The sequence below is a fragment of the Mchenga conophoros genome, linkage group LG10 (assembly GCF_057382185.1).
Source record: "Mchenga conophoros isolate Kocher_MC1m ecotype Shallow Benthic linkage group LG10, M_conophoros_male_GT1.1, whole genome shotgun sequence".
Lineage (NCBI taxonomy): Eukaryota > Metazoa > Chordata > Actinopteri > Cichliformes > Cichlidae > Mchenga > Mchenga conophoros.
In genome coordinates this window covers 35602183-35626320 of record NC_140535.1, presented here as the reverse complement: position 1 = coordinate 35626320, position 24138 = coordinate 35602183, and the positions used below count along the sequence as shown (strand labels likewise).

The 24138-nt window shown below is 48.9% G+C and overlaps 1 protein-coding gene across 3 annotated transcripts; it reads left to right on the top strand.

Annotated features, from left to right (window-relative positions):
• The first annotated feature begins 1565 nt into the window (after window positions 1-1565).
• nup98 (nucleoporin 98 and 96 precursor) lies at window positions 1566-23472 on the top strand. 3 transcript variants are annotated; one of them, XM_085289990.1, is made up of 35 exons: window positions 1566-1753; window positions 3618-3726; window positions 4113-4208; window positions 4514-4699; window positions 4911-5053; window positions 5155-5262; window positions 5350-5530; window positions 5617-5783; window positions 7219-7356; window positions 8539-8671; window positions 8757-8849; window positions 8969-9106; window positions 9262-9395; window positions 12199-12386; window positions 12471-12587; window positions 12730-12922; window positions 13272-13371; window positions 13460-13573; window positions 13688-13826; window positions 14669-14846; window positions 15059-15214; window positions 16742-16981; window positions 17295-17427; window positions 17528-17775; window positions 17986-18170; window positions 18427-18689; window positions 18763-19032; window positions 19156-19313; window positions 19653-19793; window positions 19974-20110; window positions 20185-20406; window positions 20685-20926; window positions 21193-21347; window positions 21810-21921; window positions 22125-23472. In XM_085289990.1, exons 2-35 carry the CDS (start codon window positions 3648-3650, stop codon window positions 22319-22321), a joined length of 5484 nt encoding a protein of 1827 aa, XP_085146116.1. In that variant the 5' UTR covers window positions 1566-1753; window positions 3618-3647; the 3' UTR covers window positions 22322-23472. The 3 variants fall into 3 exon arrangements, with proteins under 3 accessions (XP_085146116.1, XP_085146115.1, XP_085146114.1); XM_085289989.1 differs by having other exon boundaries at window positions 8536-8671; window positions 8972-9106; XM_085289988.1 differs by having other exon boundaries at window positions 1567-1753; window positions 8536-8671.
• Window positions 23473-24138: the final 666 nt, after the last annotated feature.

Genomic DNA, 24138 nt, shown 5'->3' with positions numbered 1-24138 from the left:
CGTCTGCATTCTTCCGTGTATCTCTGCGTTCTATGGTGTTCCTGTCTCTGCCCCGCACCCCTTTTGTCTCAGGTTTGTCACTTAGTTTCTCCCAGTTTAGGTTTCCGTTTGTCATTACTCATGCTTCGTTGCCTGTTTTTTTTTTGCCACTGCCACCTCTGTAAATAAACGTCACTCGAATCATCAGTTTGCTGCATTTTGGGTCCTCCTTTTCCTCCACACCACACGGCTCACTCCGCCAGCCGTGACAAAAAGTGCAAAGTTATGTAGCAGAAATTAGAAAACACTGGAATGCAATAAAATAAAATAAAATACTATATACAATAGAATAAAATAGAAATACAAATGCTATATACCACTGAGTAAGAAAATACAAAAGTACAACTTCGTCAGGAGAAGAATTGTACAAGAATTGCACATATAGCAGTCTTATTGGCTTTTAAACCCAAAACACACTCTGCCAAAAATCGGTCCACCCCAAGGATCGGGTCCCCTGACACAAACAAATCATATTAATGATCAAGGAGCTGACCTCACTGCGCATTGTTCATTCAGTGGTGCTGGTTTCACTCATTATGCAAATGTCTTGTTTATAAGGTTGGAAACCTGCAGTCAGCTGAGACTGTAGAAGTCACCTGATGATGATGAAACGTTTCTCCCACTGAAAATGTCTAGATCAGGGGTCCCCAATCCCAGTCCACGGGGGCCGGTGTCCCTGCAGGTTTTAGGTGTGTCCTTGATTCATCACAGCTGATTTAAAAGAATAAATTGCCTTCTCAACGTGTCTTGAAGTTCTCCAGAGGCCTGGTAATGAACTAATCATGTGATTCAGGTGTGTTGACCCAGGGTGAGATCTAAAACCTGCAGGACACCGGCCCTCGCGGACTGGGATTGAGGACCCCTGGTCTAGATGAACCTTTTGGGCTGTCCACGTTTAATGGAGTGACAATAAAGAAAAGTATCTATTTCAAACTTTTTCCTCATGTCTCTCATCCCCAGAGACCGATGTTGTTCTTTTTCAGGTTTCTGCAGGAGGATATTCACTAAACCTGGAGTGTTTTCAACTAAAAGCGATGCTGCTGTTAGTTTCAGAACCTCAGACTGATGGTGAGGGAAACAGAGACCTCCGAAATAAATATAAAAAGTATATATAGCATTAGAATATCGTTGCTGTTCCTTTTTTCGTACATAAACAGGCTTCGCGTTACTGTCTGTTGCTTCACCGCCGACGGCTGCCTTTGAGACCTTCGGACACAAAAGCAGAGTTATTTGTATTGATCTTCTTTAAGTGTATTGATCTTTAATCTTCTCAGCACAGCATGAAAGAGGTGGCAAAATGTTTTCTTGCACGTTTTCAGCCAATGCTGCACCACCGATTTATATGAATATCATATTTAACGCGTTATCGGTGGCTCCTTCATTGCTGAGTTCGTGATCGGACAGGCTTCCTGTGTATTGTTGAATAAATATAGACAGGTTGCGATTTCATGGTTTTTTTAAATACATATAGGTATATTACTATTTAATTATTTTCATGTGATTTTGTTTTAGGCGCTATTTGCAGCGTCATCGTGACGTTTGACGTATGAAAGTGCGTGCTGACGCTGCGTGGGGCCGTTTTCCCTCCTCGTTGACAAAGCTGTGCGGTGGATGTTGAGCTAAAGCGCTTCCATCGCTGAACTTTCTGACTCTGTAGCTTGGTCAGTGTGGACGGAAGGCAAACAGAGAGGCGGGTGTCACATTGGTGTTAAAGGTCAGTGTCTTTTAAAACGTTTCTTTTGTCTGTCTTAGTTTTGTTTTGCTATCGTTCACTTAGCCGCAAAGCTAGCTAGCTGCTTAGCATTAGCTTGACGCAGGTAACTCGTAACAGCGATTAAACTGCGCGCCTGTAAACGTCAAGGACAACGGTGAGTTTGTAACGGGGTAATATAAACCTTTACACCGTCCTCTTCACCGGGCGACGCAGCTGTTTGGTAGCTCGGTGTGTGTCGGCTAGATTCGCTGAGCTAACTTGTTGTTAGCGGGAGCGGAAATAATGCTACATGACTTCACCTGCGGTTTGGAGCTGGTTTGGTCTGGCTCGGACTCGCCCGGTTAGGAGCCGGAATAGTACCTACTGTAAACCCGCCCAGTTTTTCCAACATTAACGTTTGTGTTTCGGATGTTTGTGACTAACCGGCGGATCAGCTCGGTTAGCCGCACGTGGAGGCGAATCGAGGTCGGCGAGAAATAAGCGATAGCGTGATAATGTGCTCACAGAAGTCATTAAAACAAGGGTAAGGGTAAACGCGTGCAGTTTCCGTCAGCTGGGGTCATTTTGTACCCGTGAAGCATTTAAAGAATTCCACCTTAAATGCTTCCTGACTGTGGATTCGTGGAGCGAGATGAAGATCAGAGGTTTGACTCATGTGTCTGTTTCCATCCCTGACAAAGAGAATAAATGAAAAACATGATATAAAACAAAACAACAAACCACAGCTGGAATCAACACCTGGCATTTCTTGTGTGTAAGAGGGTTATGAACCACAGTAAAAACAAGGTGCGAATATTGAATGAGTAAAGGTATAAAAGTCAGTGAATGTGTGATTTTCAGTGTCTCTGTAGGAGAAATGCTGTTGCATGTTCGAACATGTAGAAAGAGCTCAGAGTTAATTATCCAACACAAAGATTTGTTTTTCATCTAAAACGCATCAGAGCCGATGTGTCGTGTGTCAAATGTACTCGGAGGAGATCGAGAGCTCCAGAACACTTAACCTGCACTAAAGATGCTTTAGAACAGGAAGTGCAGTGATTTCTAATCAGGAGCGAGAGCAGTCGTTGTCCTTGTGTTCTCATCGTAACACTGTAGTCACAGGCCTAAATCACAGGATTGTGAGTACTGTTGTAATTAAATTCCTTCCCACAAACACTTGCTGAAGGGCTGTAGAGCTTTTGGTCCAAGCCTTGCAGCGGCTGAGTGTAAGTGTTGTTGTAGAGAGTAACACTGCAAATGCTGCGTCCTGCTGTTCTTCTGCCTGTAACAGCTGCTGCCTGTGCAGTTTAACAGCTGGATGGAGCTTCTGGTCTGAACCAGTGAGAGTGTAGTGTCACGGTTGGACACGCTCCTCTGTCGTCACGTCTGGGTTAAAAACAGAGCTCCGCATTTCCTCTGGTTCCGGCTCCTCCCACCATCCAAAGACGTGACACTATGAGTCATGCTCATTGGCTCTTCTAAAGTCCTCTGTGGATGTGAGGCTGAAGCCAAAGTTGTGTTTGTAAATGCGGTTTCTCAGAGCAGAAGCTGATACCGAACATTTAATTTGAGTGACGTCAGAGAAGTTTTCCTCCTGCTGTTCAGAAGGTTTTTCCTCAGCTGGGACACTAAAGTGTCTTTAAGGCATGATCTACGCTCAGTGTGTTACCTGCAGCAGTAAACCACACCCCCAAACAGACATACAAGCTAAACCTGAAAGATCCAGTGTGGGTTTAAGTGAAGCTGTTGCTCTCCATCAGACACCATCCACAAACACGGCAGCAGAAAACAGAAGCTGCACGTCTGCTGCTGCCTCGATCGGTTAGTCGACTTGACTGAAGATAAACGTTTGATCTAAACTGTACGGTGGTGTTTGTGTCCACAGAGACTTATGCTGTCCTGCTAGCAGGGCAAGATGTTCAACAAATCATTTGGGACTCCCTTCGGTGGCGGGGCGGGAGGATTTGGCACCTCGTCCACCTTCGGTCAGCAAAGTAAGTGAATTTCTTTTTGTACAGGAGCGTGAGCTCGATGCCTCGGGCGAGTCAGAAATGCCAAATATCCAAACTAATGTGGAAGAAATGATGAGAGCAGCACATCATTAGGATTCACACACACACACACACACAGACACACACACACAGACAGTTTTATTACGCTTCAGTTTGAATTCCTGAAGCGTAATAGAGATTCAAATTGACAAAAACAAAAGTGAAACGTCAGGAGACAGTCGATGTTTTCACTATTAGCAGACTGATCATTGCAACACGAGGGCCCGCAATAACGCAGAGACTAAATATCTCACAGATAGAAAAACGTAGTTCCCTCTGATAGAGGTGGACATGAATCATCGTGTCTTCATTTTGTCTCTTTTCTCCAGACACGGGCTTTGGGGCGGCGGGAGGCTTCGGCACGTCTGCGTTCGGGGCGACGACAAACACTGGAGGACTGTTTGGATCCACGCAGAATAAACCAGGTTTGTGTTTCATTCAGCAACAATGTTTGTGGTGCTTCAGTGTGCAGAGATGAGATTTTCCAACAACATCTGAACGCAGCTCGGCGCTGTCTCCGATGGATTCATGTGGTTTTTCAGTTTTGCTTTGTTGATGCGTGATGGGCTGCAGGACTGCAGAGAAACTGTCGGTTCAAAGCTTCCTTTCTGCTCTCGGCCTGTTCTGTACAAATCCAGTAAAATGATCCTTCAGAGGCGGCTTAGTCATGAGGGGCGTGTCTAAAGAAGGAAAGCTCGTAAGTGCTGACCTGTCCGTGTTGCTCCTTCAGGTGGGCTCTTTGGGTCCAGCACGTTCAGCCAGCCGGCAACTTCCTCCACCAGCACCGGCTTCGGTTTCGGCGCAGCGAGCGGCACCTCCACCAGCCTGTTTGGCAACACTGGCACAGGCACCACCGGCGGACTCTTCTCCCAGCAGAACAATGCTTTCGGTGCCAAGCAAGCCACCTCGTTTGGAAGTGAGAACCCTCCAAACCCTCACTCTCGTTTTCATTAAAAACGATAAATCCCTGCAGCGACGACAACGAGAAAATCAGAAACCTTAAAGAACAAAAAGCATGTTTACAGTTTGATGTAAATATGAGAAAAATGACGTTGTTGTGGATTTGAAGCAGCTGCTCCGACTCTCCATCTGTTCGGCCTGTAATGACGTGAACTCTGTCTCTTCAGGCTTCGGGACGAGCACCAGCAGCAGCGGCGGCCTCTTCGGCTCCACCAACACCACCTCCAACCCGTTCGGCGGGGCTACGTCCCTGTTTGGAGGTTCGGGGTTCTCCGCCACTCAGCAGCCGGGAACGACCGTGAAGTTCAACGTGAGTGACTATTCTTCCCCTTTAATCGTCTTTCTGCTCCTCAGACACTAAACGTCTCACTGTTTTTATGCTCTGTGTTAAATTTGTTTTCCCTTCTTCAGCCTCCGACAGGAAGTGACACAATGGTGAAGGCGGGCGTGACAACGAGCATCAATACGAAGCACCAGTGCATCACTGCCATGAAGGAGTACGAGAACAAGTCTCTGGAGGTCCGTTTTCACTCGGCGGCTCTTAAACGCAGCCACTAAAAACTCAGTTTTGTTGTTTGATGATGTTGTTTCTTCCTCTCCCTGCAGGAGTTGAGGCTGGAGGACTACCAGGCGGGCAGGAAAGGCCCAACCAACCCGATGGCCCCGGGAACCGGCAGTCTTTTCGGCCAGGCCACGGCCACGCCCAGCGCCACCACCGGCCTCTTCGGATCCTCGGCTCCCAACACCAGCTTCTCCTTCGGCCAGAACAAGAGCACCTTCGGAGGGCGTAAGTAGCTGTGATGTAGAGCCCACAAACAATAAGAAGTGTTGATGACAGCAAGTGAAGTGACGTGCGTGTCTCTGTCTGTTCAGCAACTACCGGCAGTTTTGGCGCGACCACAGGCGGCCTGTTCAGTCAGCAGACCCAGCAGCAGGCCGGCAGCCTCTTCAAGCCCTTTGGTGCGACCACCACCGCCCAGAGCACCGGCTTCTCCTTTGGAAACACCAACACGATAGGACAGGCCAACACCAGCAGCATGGTGAGATTAGCTCTGCTTCACTGTTCCTGACACATCAGGTTGAGTTTGATTGCTGCTCATTTTCACACAATTTCACTCCTGCAGCCACAAAAAGTAAAGACTTGCAGGTGGAAGCCAGCAGACTCGGCTTCACTTTGATTCAGTTTCATTAGCAGCCAAAGCACACGCTGTCGTCCAGTGATGGGAATAATGGTGTTACAAGTAATGGTGTTACTTTTTTCAGTAACAAGTAATCTAACTACTTACTATTTCTATGGTTACAACGGCGTTACTGTTACTAACAAGAAAATGCAGCGCAGTCGCGTTACTGTTTTTCAAGAAACAGACGGTTGAAGCTGTGTTCAGCTGGTTCAGCATCTTATATCAGCTGCAGGGAAGTAGCTGTAAGTAATCTGGATGCTGCAGCTTTAAGCAGCTGCGCGCTCCTGCGATCACTTTCTGCCCGACGACCACTTTTTGGCACAACACCTGGAGCTCAGGGGGCAAAACAATCACATGCTGTTTGACTGAGGAAGAATAAAGTAGTCGTGGTAAGCCAATCACATGACCACTTCAAGATGACAAAGCAACACGGTGATATATACCAGAGTCATGATAAACGTGTTTTTCCTCAATAGTTTCGTCACGTTTCTCTAAGGACAGCGCAGCGAGCACGCTCCGCCTATGAGCAAAATAAACAAAACAAAAACAGCCCGTTGGTGGAAAATGCACCATGTCGACCAATCAAAACATGATATGGCAACATGACATTTTGTGTGGCATCTTGTTGAATGCAGAACAGCTGATTGTTCTGTAAATGGTTTGAAATGGTTAAAAAAAAAAAAGGTCAAAGGTAAATGGCTGCAAATAACTTTGTTTGCAAAATGTGTGGATATGATTTTAAAACTGACAATTTATATTTGCATTTTAAGTTATGAAATATGATCAATAAACATGTTTGGTTGTTACAGTAGAAAAATAACTTTTTCTACTTGGATCTTATGTTTGTCTGATGTTAGATCAATTGTGTGAGTACAGTCTGTCAAAATGAAAACATGACTGTAAATTCAGACACGTGAGGCTGTGCTGAAAAGGATGAGACCAAACAAAGTAAACAGTTTTTAAAGGTGAAATGTGGAGGAAACATCAAAACTAGTCAAAAATGGCCGATTATACCCTGGACCCCAGAGGGTTAAACATTTTTTTTATTTAATTTAAAGTAACGCAATAGTTACTTTACAACTAATTAATTACTTTTAGAATCTTGTAACTCAGTTACTTTTTTGAAGAAGTAACTAGTAGCTATAATGAATTACTTTTTCAAAGTAACTTGCCCAACACTGCTGTCGTCTCAGTTTGACTTTCAGCTGCCTCTGCGTTGGTGCGGTGCAGCATGTTTTCTCTTGACTCTGAAGCTGTTTGAAGTCACAGTGAGGTTGTTTGGATGTTTCTTCAGGGTTTGTTTGGGAACACGGCGGCGTCTCAGTCGGGCGGCTTGTTCGGCTCAGCGCAGACCAGCACCGCCACTGGTTTCGGGACAGCCACGGGCCTGTTCGGCCAAACCAACACTGGATTTGGGAATGTCGGCACTCAGGTTGGGATCAGAGCAGACCCATTATTGTCCAGTTGTGAATTGTGTGTGTGTGTGTGTGTGTGTGTGTGTGTGTGCGTGCGCGCCCCCGGCGTGCAGCAGCTCCTCCCCTCATCAGATGTTTCCTCATCAAACTCTTGTTTGTGATGGCAAACAACTCTGTGTCCATACAGTTTGAAGTGAAGCACAGTCTGATTTCAGTCTGAAGGACACGGCGCTTCGTTCGTGTCCGGCCTGTGTGCGTTTTACGATTGTGTGCTCTGCTGTTTGTGAGGACAGTTTGATATAAAGAAGCAACGACTTATTCTTTATTCTATGAAAGCAGGGAAAGGGATGGATGATCAAATGCAGCAGGACGTGTGCTGCAGAGTTTCAACCACATTTACAACTAAAGATAGAAGCTCAATAACATAGATTTTAATGTCTTTACTGGCAGAAGTTAGCAAGTCTTTTAAAAACCAACACGTTTAAGCATCATCCATGAGCAGAGCTGCTGTTACTGGTGTGGATTAACAATCTGTGAACTCTGACCTGTTAACTGTAAAATAAATCAGCGATTATGGTGTGTCATAGTGAAGTGACAGGAGGACAAAACTGTAAAAAAAATAACTTATCATTTACTGATCTGTTTAAAGCTGGGTTGCAGCTCAGTGTGAGAGTCTTACCCTGCACCCTCGCTGTTAGCTTCCTCCACACTGTTAGCGCCAAACATCCCAAACCACGAGGTTAAAGCAGAGTTAACGGGTGCGCCTGTTTTCAGGAGGATGCCTTTAATGACTCGAGAACACACACGCACGTAGGAAAATATTTAGTATACACATCCAGAAATGCATACACTATTATATATTGTACATATATTTATTAGTTTCAGGTTGGCCATTCTTGTATTTTGCTCGTTTGTGTTGTTGTGTTTGCACATCTCTGTTGCTTGTGGGGCTCGCACACAAGAATTTCACTCGCATGTGCTGTGCCAGTGTGCCTGCACATGTGATGTGACAATAAAAAGTGATTTGATTTGATTTGATTTTGAACAAATATCCCAGAGCACGCGGGGAAGCGCGTGTATTTCCAGGCAGATGCTTCTTTGAGCACTCGCAGCTCTTTTGTAGTCCTGAGGCTGAGTTTAAGTTTGAGTGATAAGTTTCAGGTCCTTTACGTATCCTGTGACTTTGGCTTCTGCAGCAGAGTTTATTCGGTAACAAGACAGCCGGGTTCGGCACCACCACCACCAGTGCCCCGTCCTTCGGCACCACCACCGGCCTTTTTGGGAACAAGCCCACCCTCACACTGGGAACCGGAACCAACACCTCCACCTTCGGTAAGTCAGCTGAAAATATGTGACGATGTCAAAGTTTCTGCGCCTCCGGCTCTTCAGCTCGTCCTGTTTGATTGTCTGGCTGCAGGTTTCGGTGCAAACCCTGCTGGAGGAGGACTGTTTGGGAACAAGTCCACCACTGGAGCGCTGGGGACCGGACTGGGAACCAGCTTCGGAACAGGTAACAGACCCAGCAACGGTACCCAGTAACTGCCTTGTTGCTTTAACTAGGACACTCACCTCTGCTCAGTCAGCCAGAAAAAAACTAAACAGTCAGTTTGTCCACATCTGTGTGTCCAGCAGTCGGCCCCGGGCAGACACTGTTTGGCAACACTCAGAACAAACTGGGCACCACGCTGGGAACGATGGGAACGTTCGGAACAACTGGGTTCAACAGTGGAACGAGCACCCTGGGATTCGGAGCGACGCAGCCCGTCGGTGAGCGGCCACATGTTTTAGAGATGAGGACAGATTGATGCTGTTAAAACGTCATCATTTAGTTCGTTCATGTTTGTTTTATGCTGCTGGTAAAGATGTGACTGTTTCACGTCCCCACGGGCACACGTGAAGCGTTAACGTCTTCTCATTTCCAGCCCTCACAGATCCCAATGCAGCGGCTGCCCAGCAGGCCATGCTCCAGCAGCAGCTCAGCGTGCTGGCGTACTCACCATACGGAGACTCGCCGCTCTTCAGAAACCCGCTCTCAGACCCCAAGAAGAAGGAGGAGGTAAGGGTGGCGTAGCCGATGAGCTCCAGCTGCTCATGTACGAAGTTATTTTTAAATTGTATCGAGATCCAAAGATGAGGATTTGCTTCCAGTTTTAACTTCACGGCAAAGAAGCCGCCAAACTCGAGCTTCTGCCCCACAGTAGGCTACGTCCACACTTACCCAGACAAATTTGAAAGCTGTGTTTTCATTTGAAAACGCTCCACACTTTTCAGTCGTCTTCACAGAGTTGTGCGTCCACATCGAAATGGCCAAAAACGCTGACGTTCCAGTGTTGCGCATGCGTGAAACGTAAGAAGATTCGACCTGCCTCATTTCTGTCTGCCGCTTATTTACTTTCTGGCTCTTTGAAAGTTTTTAAATGGACTAACAATGAGGTGGAGTTGTTGCTGCGAGTAACACAAAAGTGCAAAGTTGCAAAGTGAGTGAGAATTTAAAGGATTTGAAGAAAAGCTCTCTGAAACACGTGCAGACTGATGTTGATCTTTAACAGGGCCGTCAAAACTGAGAGCAAACAAAACAACTGCTGTGTAATGCCCTCCGCTGTCTTAGTTTGTCACATGACTGCATCATATGACTAAAATGTGTCATTATTTTCGAGAAGGCTCCGGGTTTGCTGTCCACACTGCAATGCAAACACAGCGTTTTCAAATGTATTCGCTTCGGAGAGCATCTTCAAAACGCCTCAGTGTGGACGGGAGGCAAAAACGCAGAGGAAAAAGATGTATCAAACAAAAACATTAGTGGGAGTAGGGCTGCCACCAATCGTTGACTATCAAAATCGTCGACCATTAATTTAATAGTCGACGCGTCGTTTGAAGCTTTGTAAGATCCCAAAAGACGCAGGAATAAGTAGCAGGATTTAAGAGTAATAACGGACTGAAACAGAAGATGGCAGAACAGGCGTTTCCGCCCAGCACGCCGTGTAATAAATACTCACAAAGAAAACGGCGCCGTTACAACTTCTGTCTAAAAATGTATAGTTTCATGCATCGTTAAAACACTCGACTCCAGCTACACGACGCCCAGCTGGAAACACTTCGGGCAAGTCGAGCTGCCCGAGATTCACAGAATTTACAGAAAATGTTACATTTTTGTGAATTATATCGTTATCGGACGATAGAAGTCTTATATCGGGAAATGAGATTTTGGTCATATCGCACAGCCCTAGTTGATGCCTATTTTAATGTCTATTAGTGCCTCCCTTCTGTCTGTGCTAGTGTCCGATCTGTACTTAAAATGACTTGTGTTGTTTCTCTGTATTACTGTGAAGCACTTTGGTGAGCCTTCAGGTTTTTACATGTGCTATATAAATAAAACTGTATTGTATACCATATTTTTTGCACTATAAGGTAGGGCTGTGCTGTTCTAACGTTTGAGTCTAAGGTTTATTTTTTAGCACCTGACGGCCCTTTTTTGCTTCTCCTCTGTAAACTCTCTGCATCCTCTTTCACGTGATACAGTTTATTTTGAAAAGTCTCAACAGGATCTTGAGCTTTATTGTGAAAGGTTTATGTGGAACATAAACAAGCGGACATGCGATGCTGTTACAGTTGTTGTTGCTAACGACAATGCATAAAAACAGGCGCTTGTCCGTCCGTAGTGTGGTTATATTAAATATAAGAGAAAGAGAGAACTTTAAGAAATGAATATAGCCACTACAGTGACCATCAAAACCATGAAAAAATATTGCTGTGAACAGTTTATTTTGTGACACCACAAAACAAACGATAGCGTAAAATGAAACGATAGACGTTTTTATATCGTCATCCGATATACATCGTTATATGAACAGCCCTACTATAAGGCGCACTTAAAATCCTTTAATTTTCTCAGAAGTCGACAGTGTGCCTTATGTATGAATTCTGGTTGTGCTTACTGACCTTGAACCGATTTTATGTGGTACATGGTGCACAGCAATCAGTCAAACTGTTTTAGTACAACTTTGCTAAGCTACGAAGCCGCACCACTTGATGGATTGTCGGAACATTAGGGCTACCGTAGTCAGGAGCCTCGCTGAGGAATCTGGGTCCTAAACTCCGTTTACTTCTGGTCCCAAAGTCAAACGAACACTGCAGCATCACTAAGAGTTAAAAACTGTCTAAATTCTTTCATCTTTGACAAAATGATCAGCGTTCTGCTCCACCAGGTGTAACATCCAGGCATCCATGAAAACCGAATTTATTACATTTAACAGAGTTAGAAGTTAGCAGGAAGTTAGCTCGCTAGTTTCCACCTAAGCATGATATAGCATGTTCTGACTGAGATTTATGAAAAATTCAAACGTACAGCTCTGCTATCACTTCCAACATAAATGAAGACAGAAAACTAAACAGCAGTGACGTTTGTAGGGTTACTGAAGTTGGGCTAGCTGGTATGTAATGATGTGCTACGTGACCACTAGCGACACAACTATGTTAGCATAATATAAATACGCTAACTTTTTTCCACTGGATAAAAGTTAACATGAGGGTTCCCGATGGTCAGGGACAAATGCAGTCGCATGGCAGGATGCTGTAAAAGGACCAAACTTCAGCCAGGAGAACAACTGAGATAATCCATGATGACACCATCAACTTGTTATTGTGGTATAGTAAAAATCTCGGTTTAGTTTATACCGCCCACCCCTAGTTTCTTTTGCTGCCGTCACGGCGGTTTCACTTCCTCGCTGTCGGTACCTCGTCTAAACAAACCATTGGGAGGCTCCGCCCCTCACAGGTGACGGGAACGTAGAATTTATTACATAAAGTAATACAAAGCTGTGAGGTAAATTGAAATCTGCATCTCTTCTTTGTTCTGACAGCGCCTGAAACCGACCAATCCGACGGCTCAGAAGGCTCTGACCACGCCCACTCACTACAAGCTGACTCCGCGTCCTGCGACCAGGGTGCGGCCCAAAGCGCTGACGTCTTCCGGAGCCTCCAAGTCGCAGCTTTTTGACGGCCTGGATGACGACGAGCCGTCGCTCACCAACGGAGCCTTCGTGCCGAGGTACACCTCCGCTCGCCACGCAGCGGCAAAGTTAAATATGACTGTGCGCATGCCGACAGGTAATGCTGTCTGTTTCCTCCACAGGAAGAGCATCAAGAAGCTCGTGCTGAAGAACCTGAACAACAGTCAGTACAGCAGTCCTCTGAACAAGGAGAGCGACGACCTTGCCTCGCCGTCAGAGTACCCACAGAACGGACACAGGTCTCGCCACGTTCCTATTGGCTGTCACGTCTCTGAGAGTCAAGTGTAACATGACCGTAGAAACTGCAGCGCTGATTTAGGCGTGAGCCACTTTGACGTTTCCTTTCTCTCTCCTCCCCTCGCCATGTTCTCCTATTTGCAGCCACGTGGAGGAGGAAGAGGAGCAGCTGAGGAGGGTGGCGGGCCCCGGCAGGCGGGCCGACGACGACCCGGAGGTCACCCAGTTCTACGTCAACCCCATCGCCAAGCCAATCCCACAGGGCCGCGCCCACGCCAGCCTGCAGGACACCATCAGCGACCTGAACATGCACAAAGGCTCGAGGAACGGCCTCGAGGTCAGAACCAGAACAAACATCACCGCCTCCCCAAGCGTGTCGTCGCTAGCAGAGAACGAGCGCCACAATAACGTAGTTACGATATCGGACGATGAACTAGCAGCTGTGAGATTTAACCACGAACACGAAACTAACCGCCGATTTAAGTTGAGCTGCAGAATCAGCGGCACAAATAAATCAGTGTTCGAGTCCCGAACATCAGCTGAACAAATTAGAAACATTAATCCCGTTTTGCAGCTCCTCGTTTTCTTCACTGCTTCTGAACTTTTACATTTTGCTGCCACCTAGTGGCCCGAGGCGGCACAGCACGCTAGAATCACGGCTAATTCTGAGCTTTTTGTTTTTTCAGCTGAGCAACGATGACGTGTCTGCGTCCTTCGGCGAGGAGTCTCTGCAGGAGGAGCGAGAGGAGGAGCAGCAGCTGTCCCAGCAGTCTCCGCACCCTGCAGGTAACTGAGCGTGCTCGCTGATTTCCGCTTCCGTCCGCATTTCCTTCGCTGGACGGTAAAAGACGCGCGTTTGCTTTCCTGTTTTCAGGCATCGTTCTGAATCGTGTGGGCTATTACACCATCCCCTCCATGGACGAGCTCGCCGACATGGTGGACGAAAACGGGGAGTGCATCGTGGAGAACTTCACCATCGGCAGGAAAGGTACCGCCTGCGCACGTGTGATGTCATACTTCAGTCGCACGCTAACAGGTTTGAGCTGAAGTCGGCTCTGATTGGACAGCTGTCTCACCGCTCTTCACCGATCTGCTTTTCCAGGTTACGGCTCCATCTTCTTCCCCGGCGAGGTGAACGTGTCGGGACTGAACCTCGACGAAATCGTCCACTTCAGACGCAAAGAGGTCATCGTGTACCCGGACGACAAGAGCAAGCCGCCGGAGGGGGAGGGGCTTAACAGGTGAGCGACAGGAGATGACGGGAAACCTTACAAACCAAAACGAATATCTCAAAGGAAAAAAGATTTCAGTTTAAAAACAAGCTAACTTACAGGATTCGTTCACCTCATTTTTCTAAAACTAAGGACGGCGCTCGCTGCTGGCCAGCGAGAAGAAAAATCCACCCTTCCCTATTGGTGGAAGAATTTAGCGTATCGACCAATCACAAAATGATATGGCAACATGTGACATCTGGTTGTTTAGGAAGAGGAGGAAGTTTAGGGGACAGAGTTTTGAGATGTGTTGTTCAGCGTGTGAATGTGTAGTTAGTGTTTTGTTGTGTACTTATTGTTTCGACGTGCACAACAAAGCAGTCGGCAGCACCGCACTCTGAGGCGACTGCTGAATGTCACCGTTCTGCCAAAAAGCCACCGAAGGCAGATTATGATGTAAACACTGCCTCCAGGTGGGAAACAGGAAGTGATGTGCTCTTCTGTCCTGTGACGCTTTCATGGAGTGGCACAAATCACGTGTGTGGCAGAACACGGAGTTGTTCTATAAATAGGTTTAAATGGTTAAAACACTTGAACTGCATTTTTAGATGAATGGATTTATGGAACTTGTTTGCATTTCAAGTCGAAACCATGAAAATGGTTTGTTAAACATGTTTGTGGTTGTTAGAGTAAATATTACTTTTTCCTACTTGGATTTTATGTTAATGTTAAAATGAAAAATGATACCAAAGGAAGCGAACAGTTCAACAGTAGTCGAAAACGTGCGATCATACCCTCGACCCCACAGGGTTAATCAACCTGTGGCGTTCTGCCTCTGCTTCCTGTCCTGATGTGGATCTGTGTTTTCGCAGGCGCGCGGAGGTGACTCTGGACGGCGTTTGGCCGAACGACAAGACGGCGTGCACCCAGATCAGGAGCCCCGAGCGTCTGAGCGACATGAACTACGAGGGCCGGCTGGAGAAGGCGTCGCGCAAGCAGGGAGCTCGCTTCCTGGAGTACCGCCCTGAGACCGGGTCCTGGGTGTTCGAGGTCAGTTTCAGATTAAAGCACGCTCGCTGCCCGCTGCTGTGGAGCGACACCTGTTGATCTGATGAACGTCAGCACCGTCCTCGTTTACGTTCGTTGATGTTTGAATGTTTTCAGCAGGTTCAGATCCACAACACTTAGATAAAAATGATGGAGTCACTTCTGTTTGTGTGGTTCTCAGGTGTATTTGACTCCTCCCCCTCTTTATTCCTCAGGTGGCGCACTTCTCCAAGTACGGCCTGCAGGACTCGGACGAAGACGAGGACGTCCCGCCGAAAGCCGAAGCCAAGAAGCTGAAGACGCTCCCTCCCTCCCGGCTGCAGCAGCAACAGCTTCCCCCCTCTCAGCAGCAGGTGGCGCCACAGGCTCAGGTAGAGCAGCCCGCGCCCTCCCACACTCACCCTCCTCCTCCTCACTGATGCCACTGATTAAAGGAGCGCTTCACCCAATGGTGTGCTTGCAGGTCGATTTTAACCAGACGTTTTCTGTCTTTTGTTTTTTCTTTTTAAAGTTTGAAACTTTTTGATTTTGATCATTTTCACTCGGAGCAGCTGTGCAGCGTCAGCGCTCTGCCTGATGTGGAACCAGTTCCACCAGTGGCTCTATAAAGTCACCACTGATTCGTGGATGCAGATTACACATGACCCTGATCTCGCATATTAATCATTTGGGAAATGTTGGACAAAGGCAGAACTGGCTCCACGGCGCCGCTGCGAGCGTGTGACGCTTTAAATCCTTTTACTGTCAGACGTTTATGAGTGAAGGAGTTGTGTGACATAAAGGTCAAAGGTCAGGAACAGAGCGCTCAATAAGGAGCCGACTTTGAGCTGCTGTAATGAAGTCTGAGAATAACGAGACGCATTCAGGAGTTTTACAGGATTAACGAAGGAAGTTCAGCGTTAACGATGACAGAAGGGCGAAGAATGTCGAGACAGAATCCAAAATATTTATATTCAAAGCAAAAAACTCACTTTTTTCTTTTACCAATAAACTGAGAAACAAGAACACACATCTCTTCATGTTCGGCGAGCGCTGCGCTAGTCCGAGAGGTTTCCAGAACTAAAGATCGCAGGCGCTCGATTCTCCGAGAGTCAGAAACAGACGACAGGCTTATCACCTGTGAGAGGGTCGCGAGGTGAAAGGTCGGGTCAGCCTTACAACCAGAAGCCGTGAAGTAGAAGAAAAAAAAAAGGGGCGTTTCAGGGTCAGAGTTCTTCGGAGGATTTAAAGTTGTCAGTTTTCTTTGTGGCAGCGCCCGGGCGTCCAATCGCCTCTCACTCATCTACGCAAACGTTTTGCTGTTTTGTGTTCTTGTGATGTTTAGACGCTGACAGACTGTTTGATCTTTGTAAACAAACTCAGTTTATATCATGAGGGAGATTTTTATAGAAACCTGATTTAAATTGTGACAAAATGTAACATTTCCTCGTTGAAATGAATGAAAACAAATAAAGTTAATGAAGACATTTGAACTTTGGTCTGTAAACTTTGTGTGAAGATGGTCGTTACTCCAGAGAGAAGCTCAGCTCTGATTGGCTGATAAAGAGGAGAACCCGCCTGTTTTATTCCCGCCTGGTTTGACAAAAATGTTTTTTGGGCTGTTTGTCGGTGAGCGCTCGGCTCGATTCAGAGATGGTTTTATTTTTACTCATCTGAACGTCTGAGGTTGGAACACGACCGAACACGGCACAAGAAGAGACGTTCAAACGTTTTGTCCAGGATCCGACATGAAGGTGTGTTAAAGTAACAAAACCACAGGTAACACATAGAGGCGGGGCCATCAGGTGGCACGATCTCTGAACTCCGCCCACATCGTCTATAAAGAGCACGCTCTGTAAACTCTGAATATGAAAACTCTGAGAAACAGCAAAATCACTGCCATGTCTGTTTGCCTTTAGGCCATCGCCATCATGGAGCACCAGGGCGGCGCCATCGAGCTCGACAGCGACATGGCTGACATCACCCAGAGCTTCCCGACAGAGAGCATGCTGGGAGGAGAGGAAGACTGCGACCTGCTGGCGTGCGAGACGGACACGACGATCTCCAAGCTCGGCGGTCTGGCCTCCTCAGAGCTCGACGGCGTATCTGCATCCGGCCACATAGCCTCTACACTGGGGATCAACCCACACACGCTCCAGGTACAGCTATGAGCTCCGCCCACAGGAAGTGCATCACAGGGCCTGTTGTTTTTTTTTTTTTATTTTAAAGACCAAATGGTGAATAATGTATTATAACATTATCATACATAATGTTATATGAATGCTGTCCATGAATGTGTGACTGGCAGGAAATGGTTTTGGAGTCACGTGGCGATCCGCTCTGACCTCCTTTAGCAAACATGTTTAAACATGTTTCAGAGACGTGAGGATGCATCAGGGGGTTACCGAGGCAACCAGAGCCTTTTACTTCACTCTGCCGTTTGTCTGTTCAGTAAAATTGTCTCGTCGTCAGATCATGAAGGCGTCTCTGTTTGCTGAGGACGACGATGACAGCGACATGTTCCACGATCACGCGGCGATGAAGGTTTCCACGGACGTCTCGTCTCCTCGCCTCGTCCTGCCGGCCGCTCAGGGCCGACCCTCTGGTATGAAACGCTCGCTCCCTCACACGATGTTTCTCATCAGTCTGTTAACAGGCTTCAGTAAAAATGGCGGCGACGTGATCAAACTTGTGTCTCTCTGCAGTCGGCGGTCTCCTTCAGGCTCGATTCACCTCGGGCCTCTCTCAGCTGTCAGACTCTCCCCGCCCTCTCCTTCCTCCATCACGGCCGTCTCCAGCCAGCGTTGAAGCCCCCCGCTCTCTGCAGTGGGCGGGGCCTGGCCCGTCCCCCTTCACGCTGCCCTCCCGGACTCCGGAGCCTTCATTTAGGACGGTTGGCGTTCGGCGGCTCGGCGGCCCCGTCCCCCTCAAAGAGTCGATCACTCACGGGAAGGTTGGTGCTCAGGAGGTCGGCGTTTCCTCTGAAAACACCTCGAGTGCTCAAAGTGACGGTCACGTGTCACTGAGTCCTGTTAACGCTTAGAAATCCAGTTTAGAGGTCAGAGGTCAGAGTCTGTAAAGCATCATCTTCATGTGAACGGCAGGTTCTCCGAGAGGAGACAAGTTCTCCCCCTAAGCTCAAAGTCGGGCCGCTGTTTTTCAGGGAGGTTTACTCATGGACACCGGGCTGTTCGCCGTGCGCTCCTTCCGGGTCGGGTGGGGTCCCGGCTGGACGCTCGCACACTGCGGCAGCCGGCTGAGCTCGCCAACGTCCAAGCAGTTCGAGCACCAAGAACTGACGGCAAAGACTGACTTCAGCTTCCTGCCGAAACCTGCCAGGAGCAAACCGTAAGAGCCACGAACACGCCGCACGCCAACACATCAGCCAGGCTGCGTCTATAGTTACCATGACAACATGGCTCCATTATGTGAGGTGAACCGTACAGGCACATTTTCATCTGCCTGTACGGTTCACCTTGATGTAATGTGCCGTCGATCTTAAATGGTTTTACTTCCGCGGCGCGCCCCTCCTCCTCGCCGGCGAGGAGGAGGGGCGCGCCCTCCACAGATCAGCTCCATTAAACTGCTTGATTTGGTTCTGCAGACTCACAGAAAGCCCCTACAAGGTAGTGGTGGAGCAGGTGGTGGGTCTGGAGCCTACCAGAGGGAAAACCATTGAAGAAGAGGAAGATGAAGCGAGCCAGGCGGTGCTGCAGCGCCCCCTGGAGATCTGCCTGAAGCACAGCATCGTGGAGGTCCCCGACAGCTCCGCTTGCCCTGCGGTGCGACCACAGCCCGGCGTGGCGGCGCTGCACGAGTATGCCGAGTGGATCGCCGAGCTGAAAGACAGACGAGGCGACACTGAGCGTAAGTGATGACATCACAGCCGAAAGATGACGCGTTGGTGTTGGCGCCGGTTTAAACGCTCTCTCTGCTGCAGCGCTGCTGGGGTACTGGGCCGAGGTCTGGACTCTGTGTGCGGCGCTGTGGGGCCGGCTGGGCCCCTCGGATCAGGAGGCCGAGGTGCTCAGCGAGTACGAGCAGCAGCTGGAGAGGAGGCGGAGCTTCTCGGCCTGGCTGTCCCGCGGTGCCTCCCACAGGGTGGAGGAGGAGGTGGCTTTGGCCGGGAAAGGTCACCATGTCGACGCGGTTTTCAGCTACCTGACGGGAAACCGCATCAGCGAGGCGTGCCGACTCGCCCAGAAGGAAGGTGAGGTTCACTCGCTCAAACAGGAAGTAGCAGCGATGAGTGTTGAATGTGGCGCTCAGTAGACACGGCGACACGTTTTCCCGTCTGTAATGAAACCTCCGACTGAACTGTTTGTCCGTCCAGGAGACCACCGTCTGTCCCTGCTGCTGTCTCAGGCCGTGGGCTCGCAGTACTGCAGGGACCTTCTCGCCCTTCAGCTCGCCGATTGGCACCGCATGCAGACCGACTGCTACCTGCCCGAGGAGCGACTCCGCATCTTCGCTCTGCTCGCCGGGAAACCGGTATGACGCCATGACCAGAGTCTATAAAGCTAATGTCACACATGCAGTATCTTCTTCTGTGGTGTTAGAGGTCGTCAGCTAACGACCTGAATTAGTTCCACCTTCTGCTGGTTTTGGCGCATCACGTCTACCAGGAAAGAATCAACAGCGTGTAAAACAAGAAATATTTTCACGAGCTTCTCTCGTGGTTATTGTTCAGTGACTTCAGTCGTTGCATCCATGTTAATAATGCTTGTAAATCATAAAGCTGACGTCAGGGTGAAATCAGGGCCTGCAGAGATCTGCACAACCTCCACTCAGTCTTCAGCTGTGGTTGGATGCTGACGGTGTTCTCTGCAGGTGTGGCAGTCCACCGACTCTTTGGTGAACGTGTGCGCCGAGCTGGACTGGAAGCGCTGCGTGGCCGTCCACCTCTGGTTCATGCTGCCCCCGACTGCCTCTGTGGCCGACGCCCTCGCCAGATACGAAGCCGCCTTTCAGGTGAGCCGCCGCTGATTTTCTTTGACTTCATTTCTGACCGTCGAGCGTTCAGGTTACATTTACACTCGTAAAGCTTCGTTTCACTGTGTTCAGCAGAGGGCGGCGTGTGCGGCGTGACGGGTGTAGCTAGTGACCTGCTTGTGTTCGTGCTGATCGGTGATCGTTGTTTCTGTCCTGCAGGGCTTGTGTGAGGTGGGGAAGTACGCCTGTGCACCCCTGCCTCCATACCTGGAGGCGGAGCAGCCAGATCTGGAGGAGGCGTCCAAACGGCCTCTGTACGACCTCTGCTTCCACCTACTCAAACTCTACAGCGACAGGTAACCAGGCTTCAGCCGCTGGTTGGGTAAAACGTGCAGAGCGCTACTTTAACGCTTCTCCTGTCGCCCTGCAGACACTACGGCCTGCAGCAGCTGCTGGAGCCTCTCGCCGTCACCTGGGAGCGCCTGGACTACCGCCTGAGCTGGCACCTGTGGGGCGTCCTGCAGGCGCTGCACTACACCCACCTGAGTGCCCCACGGCAGGGCCTCCTCCACGCCAGCTACGCCGCGCAGCTGGAGAGCGCCGGCCTGTGGCACATGGCCGTCTTCATCCTGCTGCACATCCCCGAGCACGCGTACGTTCACCGCGCCGCCAGCAGCTATGGCGTTTCTACAGCAGCTCGGCTCTGAGCCAAACAGGGCTCAGGTTGCTTTACGACTCGGAGCTTTGAATCCTCGAGTCTCATGGAAACAGCTGACGGCTCTCAGCTGTAGGCGTGTTGGCTCGGTGATCTTCAGTAACAGTCGAGTTGAACGTGGTCGTTGCGCTCCGGCCCACTTTGTTCTAAAGACCGTCCTCACTTTAGATCTCAGCTCGTTGTTTCCTGTCTGATCTTCTTCTCTGCGTCCTCAGTCAGAGGGAGCGAGCTGTGAGGGAGATGCTGGCGCTGCACTGCCCCCTGCAGGAGACGGAGGACTCGGTCCGCAGGGAGCGCTTCCTGACCGAGCAGCTGCTGATCCCGGAGCAGTGGATCCACGAGGCCAAGGCCACCCGAGCTCACCGCGACGGCGACAGACACCAGCAGGCCCTGCACCTGTACCGAGCCCGATACTGGAACCAGTGCCACCGCCTGCTGATCCAGCACCTGGCCTCAGGTAGACCCGCCTGTTTGCACACGCGGTCTGAACCACGTCCTGCAGAAGAGTCAAAAACTTCAGGCTCCTCTGATCTGAATAATTAGCATCATTACATGGTTACATTAGAGAGAATTAAAGTTGGTTCAAAAACACGATGAGCCAACAAGTGCTGCGTTTTTTCATTCATCAAAGTCTAAAAAGCTGAGGCGCTCGAGTCCACACATCACACTATGTTTCATGTGTGAGATCAGTTTGCTGAATCTCGCTCTCTCTCCCCCTCTCAGACTGCATCATCAACGATAACCACGACTACCTCCTGGAGTTCCTGGAGGGTCTGGCGCTCCCCGAGCACTGCGCCACCATCCAGGACTGGGACACAGCAGGGGGCGTTTACCTTGACTACATCAGAGTCATAAAGACTCTGCAGGACATCCAGCAGGTACCAAACACCTCTGAGTGTTTCTGATGCTCAGCTCGATGAGGGCGACTGTTCTTTCAAAGTAAAAGTACTTCATTATGATGCTTATTGAAGTAGAAGCACAAACTTACTGTAAGTATAAAAGTAGTGATGCAGTAGTTACAGAAAGACGTTTTCAGCTCAGGTTTTTCTTTTCCTCACATCTCTGGCGTCTGCGGCGTTCACACGAGGCGATGTGATCGCAGCTCGAGCTCATTTCCGGTCGTCTGCATTAGAGCGATGAACACAAGCAGCATCGAGTCTCTGCTTCACGCAGCACGCCGTGGTTTCATCCAACAGTGTTTGGAGGATCTGGAGTAAATCTGAAAGCAGGGCTGTAAAATGCTGTGAAATGTTGTAAAGTGCTGTAAAGTCTTCACGTGTTTTTGTAACTGTTTCGTCCTCACGCCGAGTTTGATCTCGTGTTTCCGTCCTCGCTGTCAGATGGAAAACGCCGGCTACGAGCTGGAGCGTCTCTACACCGATGTGACGTCTCTCTGCAGCAGGATCGAGCTCCTGCCCTGCCGCACCGCTAAAGACCGCCTCGCCCAATCAGGTAAGAGAACAACTGCATCTTTGTCCTGATTGGCTGATGTCAGACGGAGGGGAGGAGTGTGTGACTGAAACTGTCCAGGCGCGCAGTAGCTGACACACGCACACCTCTCTAACAGAAACGAGCAGTTTAAAGTCTGAACAGCTTCTGCAGCTACATCAGGTGATCTAACAAAGCCCCGCCCCCTGGTCCCTCCCTTTCTGCAGAAATGGCGAAGCGCGTGGCGAACATCCTGCGTGCGGTGCTGAGCCTGCAGCAGGGCGATACGGCCGACTCCCTCAGCATCCCGCTCGCCCAGCTGGCGCCGCACATCAGCCGCCTGCCGATGCCCGAGGACTACACGCTGGAGGAGCTGCGAGGCCTCACGCAGTCGTACCTGCGACAGCTCATCGTCAGCCAATGAGAGCGCAGAGCGGGACGAGAAGCTTCGGCTGCTCAAACATCTCGAAACTGACACCATAAAAGATGAGGCGAGCAGTGTGTGACCTTTAACCCCACGTCTGTCAGTCTTTTAGCTTGTGCTCAGATTTAAAACCAAACAGGAAGTGACACGAGATTTGCAGCGACAGCAGGGAAGCAGTCAGAGAAAAAAGGTTCAAATACTTCCTGAGTGATCATCAGAATTTATTCTTCCTCACTTTATTTTCAATGAAATAAAACGAGCTCAAACGTGATGAAGGGCTGCTGCAGGTTTGACCCGCCCACCAGAGGCCGCTCCACCGCTGACGTTCCTCTGCAGGAGCCTCAGGCTGAGGCTGGAGATGATTTTTCCCATCAAACACCTTCAGTTTAATCGTTCGGGGTATTTGTTCTTTTGCATTCTTTCATTAGCTTCTCCTGAAACATCAGGATCATTTGATCCGACTCAAACCTGCTGACTTAAAGCTGACGAGTAAATATTAATAAACAGGAAACTGGGGGAAGAAACGGGACACGAGCAGTTCGGAGTAAACAAAGCTCAATCTTTAACTTCCAGAAACAGCAGTCTCCTCCTCTTTGTGTTGGACTCGACTCGTTTGACCTCTGACCTTCAGAGAGCGGGTCGACGTGGTGTTTCCCCCTCGGTGGGTTTAGAAGCGGCCGTCTGTGTGTGATCACAGAGCAGGCGGCGGTGGATGTGTAAAATGTTGACGCTCTATTTTTGTAGGTGTGTTTCTGTGTGGATGTAACTCAGATCGTTAGTGTTGCAGCTTTAAAGTCAAGAGTTTCCTCCCAAAGCGAGCCGCCGGCCCGAGGTTTCACTGTAATTATATAAATATTGTATATTTTTGGAAATCAAACGGGAACATCAGGTCGTTTTTATCCCTCGATTATTATCAGATCGGATGCAAAGTCTTTGGAAGTGAAACTCTGCTTACTCATTTATTTTTCTGTTGTAGATGAACGCCAACGATGTTTTTGGGTTTTTGTTTTTCAAAGTGAAATCGGTTGGACTGTTTGAAACTGTCGTTCACTCAGCGATGCTGCAGTGTGTGTGTGTGTGTGTGTGTGTGTGTGTCTGTCTGCTTGTTTTCCTCATGTTTGATATTTTTAATAAAGTCAAGTAGAAATAAACAGGTTGTTTCACATTATTGTTTTTTGAGCTCGGGATCAACTAAAGCTAGCTGGGAATAAACGTGCTAACAAAGCTAGCTTAAAAACAAACCAGCGGACACACGGGGTGAAGCTGCTTCACCTGCACAGGTCAGAAACAGACATTAAAGCCACAGCAGAACCAGAGTTGTGGGTTTAATGCCCGTCACGAGCGTCCCCGTCACGAGCGTCCATAGCTGGACTGGCCATCGGGCATACCGGGCATTTGCCCGGTGGGCCGCTGGCGATTTTTTGTTTTTATGGGCCAATGGATTTTAGGAAGGGTGTATATATAATGAAAGGTGTTGGATTGGCCAATTGGTCATGATCGACTCTGGGCTGGACCAATTACAGCCGAGGAGGCCGGATGCACCCTCCCCCTTGTTTAGCAATCACGTGATTTTCGCGCATTGCATGCCGGGAACTCGTGGCAAAACAATCCAAGCACCGCAGCAAATGCAAGCGTTTGCAGCACCGCAAAACGTTCATTCTCCGGTTCCAATACCTTCTTGCTTTTTCTTTGCCGCACAAAAAAGGAATGTACAAAACGAAGGAGAACAATGCCGGTCCGTACAAAGACAGACTCGACGAAAAGACCAAAGAAAAGATACGAGGAAAAAATCAAAGGAGTGAAAGGGTCAGACCCTT